Source organism: Gymnoscopelus braueri (genome assembly GCF_963280865.1).
Source record: "Gymnoscopelus braueri genome assembly, chromosome: 4".
Classification (NCBI taxonomy): domain Eukaryota; kingdom Metazoa; phylum Chordata; class Actinopteri; order Myctophiformes; family Myctophidae; genus Gymnoscopelus; species Gymnoscopelus braueri.
Window position 1 is genome coordinate 21,337,796 of NC_137605.1, and position 11,735 is coordinate 21,349,530.

At 52.6% G+C, this 11,735-nt stretch overlaps 1 protein-coding gene across 1 annotated transcript in view; it reads right to left on the reverse strand.

Moving 5' to 3' along the window:
- Positions 1-812: 812 nt before the first annotated feature.
- znf804b (zinc finger protein 804B) overlaps positions 813-11,735 on the reverse strand; it is a gene marked incomplete at both ends in the record, with an annotated part of 78,757 nt that continues 67,834 nt past the window's right edge. The window contains 5 exons of the mRNA XM_080425815.1: positions 813-842; positions 1,030-1,170; positions 1,279-2,859; positions 3,418-5,476; positions 7,308-7,438. Of these exons, the coding sequence (XP_080281941.1) occupies positions 813-842; positions 1,030-1,170; positions 1,279-2,859; positions 3,418-5,476; positions 7,308-7,438 (3,942 nt within the window). The remainder of the gene's footprint in view (positions 843-1,029; positions 1,171-1,278; positions 2,860-3,417; positions 5,477-7,307; positions 7,439-11,735) is intronic.

Here is an 11,735-nt window from a genome sequence, read left to right on the forward strand (position 1 = left end):
ATCAAAGGGGCCCTTTCCTCTCTGTCTGCCTCAACGCAGACAGGAGGCTAAACGGTGAAACGTATTTTCATTTGACAACAGACAATAGTTTGACACTGGGTGTGTGTGCATGTGTGTATCTACATACGTGTGTGTGTGTGTGTGTGTGTGTGTGTGTGTGTGTGTGTGTGTGTGTGTGTGTGTGTTCGTGTGTGTGTGTGTGTGTGTGTGTGTGTGTGTGTGTGTGTGTGTGTGTGTGTGTGTGTGTGTGTGTGTGTGTGTGTGAGTGTGTGTGTGTGTGTGTGTGTGTGTGTGTGTGTGTGTGTGTGTGTGTGTGTGTGTGTGTGTGTGTGTGTGTGAGTGTGTGTGTGTCGGGGTGTCTGCAGAAATGTCAGTCTACCGAATGCGTGTGTTTCTGTTTGTCTGTGTGCATGTGTGTGTGTGTGTGTGTGTGTGTGTGTGTGTGTGTGTGTGTGTGTGTGTGTGTGTGTGTGTGTGTGTGTGTGTGTGTGTGTGTGTGTTTGTATGCTTATGCACCTGTGTGAGTGTGATATTGTGTGCGCGCGCACACACACACACACACACACACACACACACACACACACACACACACACACACACACACACACACACACACACACACACACACACACACACAGAATGAGCAGGTGTTATCTATTACACATTTTCATCTAACACTTTTTGTTCCAAACGATAAATGCCTGTGTTGAACAGACACACGTACGCACGCACGCACGCACGCACGCACACTCACAGACACACACACAAAAGTCATCATGCCTTCTGCTGAAACCTCAGAGGCCAGATCCGCTCTAGGAGGGGCTGCAGGGAGAGGTGTGAGGCTGGGTGGGAGAAGGAGGGCGTGGTGGAGGGGTGAGGGAGGAGAGGGAGGGCCGAGGACGGGGGAGGGAGCAGGAGCGAGGGGAACAGCGCCGACAGCGAGAAGGGAGAGAGGTGTGGCGGGGGGTGGTGGGGGTGGTGGTGGTGGTGGTAGTGGTGGTGGTGGGGGAGGGGAGAGGAGAGGAGGACGCGGTGGTGAAGAGGGGGAGGGGGGAAGAGGGCAGGGGAGGAGGAAGAGGAGGAGGAGGGAGGCAGGGAGAGGGTGGCAGCGTGCTGCAGGATGAGGTGGTGGAACGCCGGGAAGGGCGAGGGCGAGGAGGAGGACGGATGAGGAAGAGAAAGAGGAGGAGGAAGGGTCGGGGTCGGGACCCCCAGGGCGAAGGGCCGAGTGTAGGCAGGGTCGGCCCGGGTGACCAGATGCTGCAGGGGAGCGTGCACCTGTGGACGCACGTGCATGTGTGCGTGCACGTGGCCGCCGGGGTGTGCCGCCGGCAGAGTGCCGGCCGGCGGCACGGCGCGGCGCGCGTACGGCTCCGCCGGAAGCGCGCCGCCGTCCGCGTGCGTGGAAGGTGCGTACGAGCCTTCGCTCTCTCCACTCCCTTCCAGCACCTTCTGCACATGCTCCCTCGCCTGCTCCCGCAGGAGGCGGTACTTGTCCAGCTCCTCTGCGCTGAAGCTGATCGGCTGAGCCGCCTGTCCGTCGAACGCATCCGCGCGCTTGTCCCCGCTCCCGCGCTGTAATTGACAGCAGGAATGAGGCGGGCCTCCAGCGTTTGGAGGGGGCTGAGAGTCGTTGATCACTCCCAGCCCTCGTCGACTGCTCTCCATCACGCCTTTGGTCCTGTTTGCCTTCTTCTGGAAGGCAGGGAGCTTCCCTATCAGTGGAAGGACCAGTGTTCTCGCTGGTCTCTGTGGGAGAGCTTTACTGGGAGAGAGGAGGCTTGGAGGGGTGGTGGGCGAGCGGCTGGAGGGGTAGGGGTCAGAGGGAAGGGGATCACAGGGCTGGGGGTTAGAGGACCTGGGCTCAGAGGGCAGGGGGTCTGCTTTGTGCACGGTGCTGAGGCCTGGGGGAGGACAGCGGGACGGAGAGCAGTGAGATAGCGAGCTGACGCAGGTGGACGAGGTAGATGAGGTAGATGAGGGGCTACTCTGCTTCTTCTCTAGGTCCAGAGAGGGTTCGACCTCTCTGCGGGGACAGAGCCCTCCGAAGAGAGGCCTGACGGAGCCCGCGGCGACGAGCCCGTCCAGGGTGAGCCTCGGGCGCGTGCTGGCTCTGCCCCACTCCCCCCCACTGAGCTCCGAGACGCTGGTCCTGCTGCTGGGGCTGCAAGACCCAGGACTGGGACACCCGCTGGTCCGGGGGTCGTGGACACTGTGCGGGCTGTGCGTGCGCGCGTGCCTGCCCGTCCACCACTCGGGGCTGGAGGGGTGTCTGTCCACCCTGCCCGTCCACCTCCACATACACCCGGGGCTGTCTGTTCCTTCTCCGTGGCCCCACGTGGACCTGTGTGTCCCCCTGTCCTCCCAGCTGTCACTGCTGCCCCATGTCCAGCGGTCCAGGCTGCACTCGTCCCAGTCTGCGTCCTCCATGCTGGCATATTTGACTTTGCGGCTCCAGCAGCCTCCCGCAGCACCGGGGCTGAGTGCGCCCGCGCCGTCCCAGTCCGCAGCCCTGTTCCTGGGCCTCCGGTCGCCCCTGGGCCTCCAGTCCCTGAGCCACTCCCACTGCTCTGTCTCTCCTCCTCCTCCATACCCTCTGTCGTTTCTCCTCCTCCGTCTCTGCACCTCCTCTTCCCGGCCCTCGCAGAGGTCCTCTGAACGCCTCTTCCTCTTACCGCGAGTGTGTCTCCGCAGTGCATCCCCGGAGGCCGCTTGTCTGTCTCTCTGCGTGTTGTCAGGGCAACGGCAGTCGATGGGAGTAAAACTCCTGGGGTTGCCATGGTGACCCCGTTCCCAGGATGTCTCGGAGTTGGGTGGCGGCAGCGAGGGGGAGGAGAAGAGAGAGGAGGAGGAGAGAGAGAGACACGGACCATCTCTCTCTCCCTTCTCTGGCCCGTCTGCTGTCTGCTCCGCTCTCCACTGCCCAACCTCCCTCTTTCTCCTCTTGCCCTTTCTCCTCCTCCTCCTCATGGCCATCCTCTGCCCTCCTCTCCTCTTCCTCCTCCTCTTCCTTTTCTCCACCCTCTCCCCATTATCCTCTCCCCCGCTCCCCCTCCTCCCCTCCATGTCAGCATAGGAGGATGTGGAGGAGGTCGTGAGGGCGGAGGTGATGGAGGAGACAGCGGAGATGACGCTCCTCACCCTGCACCTTCCTCCCGGACGCACTTGCCCTCTTTCTCCCTTCTCCCTCCTTTCTCCTCTGTCCATCCTCTCTTTTCTCTCCCTCCTCTCCCCTCCCACCCTCCTCTCTCCTCTCTCCCTCCTTTTTCTCCCGCGTCTCTTTATCTCTGCGTGTTTTTTGTCCTTTTCGCCTGTCACTTCTGAAACGCCCACACGCTGCTGCTGATGTACGCACGTGCACTTGCCGGTGCACATGCACGCGCGGCCCGCCTCTCTCCCCCGCTCACACCTGTCTACATTGCTGCTGCTGCCGCTACAAGCGCCGCAGACTGCAGTCTGTAATTGACTACTCCTCCAGTCCCTGACAGCTCCCGTCTCCCCGCTCTCCTCCGCACCTCCTAATCCGTCTAGCTGGTCGTTCTGGGAGTTGGCCTTCCTGTTCAACTCGTTCAACTCGTGGGGGTCGAACCTGTGGCCGGCGCGCCGTGAGCCTCGTTGTCCTTGCAGCGGCCCCCCTGTAGACCCCGATGACGGATGGGCTCTGCTCTGCAGAAGCAGGTGGGACACCTCCTCTTCCTCTGACTCCATGCAGGAGTCTGTCTTCTGGTTTAACGCTCCCAGCTCCAGCTCCTCCGTCTGATGCTCTCCTCCGCCCAGACAGGACGCCATGGGAGCTGCTGGTGTGTGGGTGTGGGACTCCTCTGACAGTGGAGGGTGTTGGAGGTCTGATGGGAGCTGGCTGTACTGGGGAGGCTTGATTGGACTGCTGTATCTGGGTAGAGTGGTTAGACCGGTGTGAGTGGTTGGACTGCTGTGACTGGGTAGAGTGGTTAGACTGGTGTGAGTGGTTTGACTGGTGTGACTGGCGAGAGTGGTTGGACTGCTGTGACTGGGTAGAGTGGTTAGACTGGTGTGAGTGGTTGGACTGGTGTGACTGGGTAGAGTGGTTAGACTGCTGTGACTGGGTAGAGTGGTTAGACTGGTGTGAGTGGTTGGACTGGTGTGACTGGCGAGAGTGGTTGGACTGCTGTGACTGGGTAGAGTGGTTAGACTGGTGTGAGTGGTTGGACTGGTGTGACTGGGTAGAGTGGTTAGACTGCTGTGACTGGGTAGAGTGGTTAGACTGGTGTGAGTGGTTGGACTGGTGTGACTGGCGAGAGTGGTTAGACTGGTGTGAGTGGTTGGACTGGTGTGACTGGCTGGACTGGTTAGACCGGTGTGAGTGGTTGGACTGGTGTGACTGGTGAGATTAGTGTGACTTGGGTGACTGATTACAGTGGTGTGACTTTGGCGACTGGTTACAGTGGTGTGACCGGTTGGATCGGTTAGACTGGTTAGAGTGGTGTGACTGGTGCAACTGGGAGGGTGCTGGGACAGGCAGAGGGGGTTGGCGCTGTAGGAGACGTGGGGTTCAGACTCGGTGAACCTCAGTAGGCGAAGCGGCCATTTCAGGCTGCCCGTGCCGTCTTTAGCCAGCACGCTCACGTACCTCCCCTCCTCTCTCTCTCCCTCGCTGTCCTGCTCTCTCTCTGTCTGTGCGTGCGGTGCGTGTGTGTGGCAGAGCGTGTGTGTCCTCTGTCTTGTCCTTTGGTTCCCTGAAACAGCAGAGGAAGCAGATAGTTCCTGCTCGGTCGGCAGAGCAGGAGGTAAGACGGCCTCCTCTTCCTCGCTCCTCTCCCTCTCTCTCGGCGCTGCGCTGCTGTCGACTTCCTCGCCAGGCGGAGGCTGGCGCTGTGGACTGATGCCACGCTTGCCGTCCCTCCCCTCTCCCCTCCCCTCCTCCTCTTCCTCCTCGATGTCCTCCATTATTCCCTTCCTTCTCTCTCTCATCCGCGCTCTCCTCTCCCTCTCCTCCTCCTCTTCTTGCGGGTCGGAGAAGACGGAGGCGGAAGGCTCCAGCCTGGGCCCCCTGCGGGAGAAGCAGAAGGAGACGCCCAGCCGTCCTCCTCCGTCTCTCCCCCGCCCGGGGAACACTGCCTGGGGACAGGGGCCCAGGCGAGCCTGGGGGTCCGCGTTGGGCAGAGGCCCGTCGCCGGAGGCCAGACGCGGAGCCGGGGAGCCGCTGCCGTCCAGAGAGGAGGGATGCTGGAGGGACCCCCCGGGGTCGGTGCGAAGCTCAGAATGGGAGGTGAACGTGTGCGGAGGCGGGTAGCGAGCATCTGCATGTGAGGGGATCAGTGGGAGCATCCTGGCCTGGCCAGGAGGGGTTCTCTGGGAGCGGGGGCAGGGTAGGGGCCTGTCCCCAGGGCTCTGGTCCCTCTGCTCGCTGCCTCTGGCCTGGAGGGGCTGCAGGCCCTCGGCTTGGACAGGCCTGGCTGGCCCCGGGCCCCTCAGCCCACAACTTCTGCCTGGAGCCCTGCAGCATGGTGAGACAACAGGGACAACACACAGGACAATTCAGTTGAGATACATTTAGATGACTTAAAGGACCATACCTGGTCTGGCATGTTTAGCCGGTGAAAACAGTCAAACTACAAGCTCAGTTATGAGTTTGTAGATCGATATTTCGGCAAAGAGATCTGGTGTAGAGGGAAATACTAGTGGACCTAGCATAGAGCCCTGGAGGACCCCAGTCAACTATTGTTTAAGTGGTTAACTATGACTCACTGTATACTTGACATAACTTATCATTGCATTTTAATGCATTTTAATGCACACATTGATTTCAAAAGCCAAGCCCAAAATGGTCTCTGGAGAAAAGATGATTTAAGAACAAAATTCAAATGCCTTTGACTTATTAAATACACAATGACATTCACCCAAGATTGATTCAATTATTAAGTAAGCTCGATGTTTTAATGACTTGGCCAAAACAAATGATGAAAACTGATCTATGTTTATGTATGACATAATGGCTGTGAAACTATTCAGTTTCATTCCACTCAGCTCAGTCTAACACAGTTGTATACAACTCCATCTTACTCATCTTCATTTATCTGGCAAAGGGCAATATGACGCGTGTGAGATATTGTGAACAAGGTACTTCAATAACTTCCTACTTCATCGTTTCCACTCATTACCTTTGATATTGACTAAATCGTGACCATTTCAAAAAAAAAATCCCGGCAATAAAAATATAAGACCAAACAGGTGATGGAGGGTGCCAAAAGCTATGAAAACCACTGCATGAAATTGGGTGTTTCGTAGCGCGGCAATTCACATCGCATAATCCCCCTGATTATAGGAGTGTACGCTTCGTCGCACATAATTGCAATGAAGTCAATGATGAGGTACTCTGATGTTTTTATGCCAATTGTTTGGATTGCTTTAGCTGTGAGAAGCTGCAGGCACATTTCAGCTATGAAGCCGTGATGGGAAGCTGCCATGTTGTTGTTTTGCTTCCTTCTGTCGTTCTTATTTACAACTTAACCCACTTACAACCTGGTGTTCATATTTTGGGCGTGTCATTAAAGCCGAAGTTGTTCAAACATTATCAAACGTTTTCAGAAATAGCTAATCACCGTTTTTGTTGTATGACGGAGTGTGGCTCAGTAAAGGGTCCGCTTCGGAATCTGAAGGTTCCCGCCCTGTTTCAATCCCCGGCTCCCCCTGGGTTATAGTGACAAAGTGTCCTTGAGTAAGACACTGAACCCCTAACTGCTCCTGATGAGCAGGTTGGTGCCTTGCATGTTTTCGTCCACCATTGGTGAGAGAATGGGTGAATGTAAGGCACAAAAGCTCTTTGGTTAAAGGCGCTATATAAATGCACCTTTTTTTATTCCCTATTCTGTGTGTGTGTGTGTGTGTGTGTGTGTGTGTGTGTGTGTGTGTGTGTGTGTGTGTGTGTGTGTGTGTGTGTGTGTGTGTGTGTGTATGTGTGTGTGTGTGTGTGTGTGTGTGTGTGTGTGTGTGTGTGTGTGTGTGTGTGTGTGTGTGTGTGTGTGTGTAATGTCTTCCTGCATCCACACAATGCTCTCTAGTGACTGGCAGTGTGTTCGTGTTATATTTACTTCACCTGTGGCCAGCTGAGTGCCCTCACATCTGTGGACGCATCCATCAAGCTGAGGAATAGTGACTGGATGTGACACACTCTAACCCCAACTGAACCACACACGCGCGCACACACAGGTATGCACAGTGCCACAGACTTACACGCAGTACACAGCAAGGACATACTCAGTCGTAGATGTGTGTGCGCGTCTCTCTCTCCCTCTCTCTCTCTCTCTCTGTCTCTCTCTCTCTCTTACCTCTGTGTGTCTTGCTGTAGTTGTGCCAGCTGATGGAGGCGTCTCACAGCTCTCTCCTGCTTCCTCTCATCCTTCCAGGACTTCGACGCCACGTTCCTCACAAACTCCCTATGCTGGAGCTCCTTCAGCCTCTGGAGGGACGAGAGAGAGAGAGAGAGAGAGAGAGAGAGAGAGAGAGAGAGAGAGAGAGGGGGGGGGTAGGGAGAGAGAGTGGGCGGAAGTTATGAGGGAAGAAGAGAAAGGGAGTGACAGGGAAACAGGAAGATAAACAGGAAGGAGGAGAGGAGAGGGGTAACAGGAGAAGAGAAAGTGAGGGAGAGAGAAAGATGAGTTTGAGATTAATTGTACATGTATGTGTGTGCATGTGTGCAAACGTTTGCGCTTGTTTGTTTGTGTGTGTGTGTGTGTGTGTGTGTGTGTGTGTGTGTGTGTGTGTGTGTGTGTGTGTGTGTGTGTGTGTGTGTGTGTGTGTGTGTGTGTGTGTGTGTGTGTGTGTGTGTGTGTGTGTGTATATATATATATGTGTGTGTGTGTGTGTTTGCTGCAGGCAGCTGTGTCACACATCCTGACAGCATGACAGATGTTATTCTCCTGCTCAAATCCCAGTGGCCAATCAGATTCCACTCAGATTGGCAGGGAGATATATTACACCCCTAGCAAATAAACACACCTCCCTACCCCCCCCCCCCACACACACACACCTCCCAGCAACTGAACACACATCCCAGCAACTAAACACTCCCAGCAACTAATCACCCCCAGCAACTAAACCCCCCCAGCAACTAAACACACCTCCCAGCAACTAAACACTCTACCAGCAACTAAACACCCTCCAAACAACTGAACACATTTCCCTCCTCCCAGCAACTAAACACCCTCCCATCAACTAAACACACTCCCAGGAACTAAACACCCTCCCAGCAACTGAACACTCTTCCGGCAACTAAACACCCTCCCAGCAACTAAACACCCTCCAAGCAACTAAACACCCTCCCAACAACTGAACACACCTCCCAGCAACTAAACACTCTACCAGCAACTAAACACCCTCCAAACAACTGAACACATCTCCCAGCAACTAAACACACCTCCCAGCAACTAAACACCCTCCCAGCAACTGAGCGCCCTCCCAGAAAACTAAACACCCTCCAAACAACTAAACACACCTCCCAGCAACTAAACACTCTCCCAGCAACTAAACACCCTCCCAGCAACTAAACACACCTCCCAGCAACTGAAAGCCCTCCCAGCAACTGAACACCCTCCCAGCAACTGAACACCCTCCCAGCAACTGAACACACCCTCCCAGCAACTGAACACACCCTCCAGCAACTAAACACACCTTCCAGCAACTGAACACACCTCCCAGGAACTAAGCACCCTCCCAGTAACTGAACACACCTCCTGCACAAATTCTCACAGATGTGAGAGAAGGGCCCCGACAGTAAATCCAACCAAGATATAAGGATGATATTCCCAAAAATACAGAACCAACAGTTCTGTCAACGGCGAACCGGTTCCTTCCCGACTCCCAACCCGTCTGTCATTTTGAACACTGTTTGTGTAGCCCGTAATTTGCGAACTTGAGCCGACTTATTATTTAGAGTAAAACCTTTGCAGCACTTTTGTAACTTAAGTGATTATCTTGATTTTAAATAGGCTACACACCTGTTATTGTTGTTGCCATCTATACTTCTCAACAGGGGGGGGGGGGGGGCTGTTTTATTTATATTGTTTGGTTTTGTTAGGGACATCAGTACAGTATTTGTCTTTTGTTTCCCTTTTGCTTAGGTAATATATTATATTTGTTTTCTAGTTTGGTTTTGTTGCTGTCAGTCCTCCACCCTGGAGAATTCGTAATCCCTTTTCTAATAAAAGAACAATATCGAAAAGGTAATCTGTTTGGACAGCGGTTCTTGGGAACTAGGAAGTTGGTTTCAACACCATATGTTGTGTTCCAGTTCCTTCCTCTAGGAAGCATAACAAACATTAAAGTTCTGTATTCTATAAGCTCTATATTCTGATTGTAGGCTTATCATTGCTATAGAGAGTTTGTTCAGTAACAGGGGTCTCCCTGTCTCTCCAGCTCTTTAGTAAACAGAAAGTGTATTTTAAGGACGGTAAACCAATTTGAATCAATTCAGGAGATATATAGAACTAATACAGGGCACAGGATAAACAAGTGGAATTGGTAGTAATAATGACACAAAGAAATGAGCAGACATAATTGGAACTGTCTGGAACAATATAAATTTTAATCTGATAAAGGGGTACTCTCACATGATTGGCTGAAAATGTTTTATTAAAGAGCTGGAGAGACGGCAAGACACCTGTTACTGAACACACTCTCTATAGCAATGATTACTATCAGAAAAGTGCTTTAACCTTTTAACAAAAAAAACTTAAGTTTTAACCAAAAATATCCCTACCCTGCCTTTAAATATATCAAAAATATATATACACCATGGAAAAATTTGTGGAGTTACTGCCTTTGGCTACTGGCAGCGTGCACAAGAATGTTGGCACTGATAGAGTGGTTTGCAAGATTAGCTGTTTGTCTGGGACAAACAGACAAACAGACAAACACACACACGCACGCACACACGCACGCACGCACGCACGCACGCACGCACGCACGCACGCACGCACGCACGCACGCACGCACGCACCCACGCACACACACACACACACACACACACACACACACACACACACACACACACACACACACACACAGAGAGTAGCATCACTATTCAGGGTTCGCCTCATCTGCACACAAGCACATACAGTACATGCATGCATGTGTGCGTGTGTATTACATAATAGTGCATGGCCTACATCTTACATGTCTACCATCCACTCACACAATGAAGCCGACAGGCTTGTCGGCTTCATTGTGTGAGTGGATGGTAGACATGTAAGATGTGTGAGTCAGGAGATGTGATGACATTCCAACCATCCGGAATAATGGGAAATGAGTACTCTAGTCTATAGGACCTCTCAGGGTTACATTCCAATACTCATACGTTCAGGGACCTAAGTACAGTGGTTCTGAAACCTTTTAATTTCAAGGACCCCCATAACTCTGAGAATGCACACATTTGTACACATACGGTCAATACACACAACGAGCAACGCAAATAAACTCTACGGAAATGCGTTGCGATTACGTGATCAAACACTTATTTTGCTGATGCCTCATTCATACAGGTTGATGATTATATTGGCGCTGAAAACTCAACCTAGTTTCGAAAAAATAATTACGTCGCTTCATCAGCTCGTTATACTCACGCTCAGTGTGCGTGTACTCATAACACAAACAGCCGTTTAAATTAATACGAATTAATCGCGCGGAATTAACGCTCCCGGTTTGTACGGACCTTAAATTTCAAGAACCACCATAACTGTGTGTACAGTGCACAAATGCGGGTCCATTTGGTTCCATTTGTACACTTTCAGAGTTACAGCCATGTAAGGGTCCATTTGGCACCCCCACTTTAAGAACCACTGCCTAGACAAGACATGATGTAAAGGCTTTGAGTATTTATCCTATTAGCCATGTGATGTCTGGTCCTCTCAGTCTGCTTTAGTGAAGTCTCATAGAAGTGTTTCTGAATCGCCTTCAGGGGAGTTGAGATGAGAAAATGATAAGTACTGCCTTTGAACATGTCAGACTCACCTACTGTACATGCACACACGCACATGCACACGCAAGCACACACGCACATGCACGCACGCACGCACGCACACACACACACACACACACATGCACGCACGCACAAAATGATTGTCAGTGAATCCCTTACTGAATGCCTTTGTGGTGTGCGTGTGTGTGCGTGTGTGCATGTGTTTGTTCATGTGAACCATCTGGTTGTAACAGCAGGAATGTCATTTAGAGAAATTGTGATTCATGTACCTTTCTTTTTCTGATACACTTGAATTTATTCAATCTAAATAATGCTTGCTTGGCAGGTGTTTGTTTGTGTGTGTGTCTGTGTGTGTGTGTGTGTGTGTGTGTGTGTGTGTGTGTGTGTGTGTGTGTGTGTGTGTGCGTGTGTGTGTGTGCGTGTGCGTGTGCGTGTGTGTGTGTGTGCGCGAGAGGGTGTGTGTGTGTGTGTGTGTGTGTGTGTGTGTGTGTGTGTGTGTGTGTGTGTGCGCGCTCTATCCATCTATCTGTGTCCGATGGCAGGCTGGTGTGTTGACCATGTGTTGATGTTGTGTTGGCTGTGTTGGCTGTGTTGGCTGTGTTGGCTGTGTTGGCGTTAATGACGTTGTGTTGATGTGTTGACGATATACATCAGGGGTCTGTACTTGGCCCCCTCCTTTTTTCCTTCTACACCAGGTCCCATGGCTCTGTCGTCATCTCTGCTCACAGGCTCTCCTGTCACTGCTATGCTGATTACACTTTTTTCACTTGTTTTTCTCTGC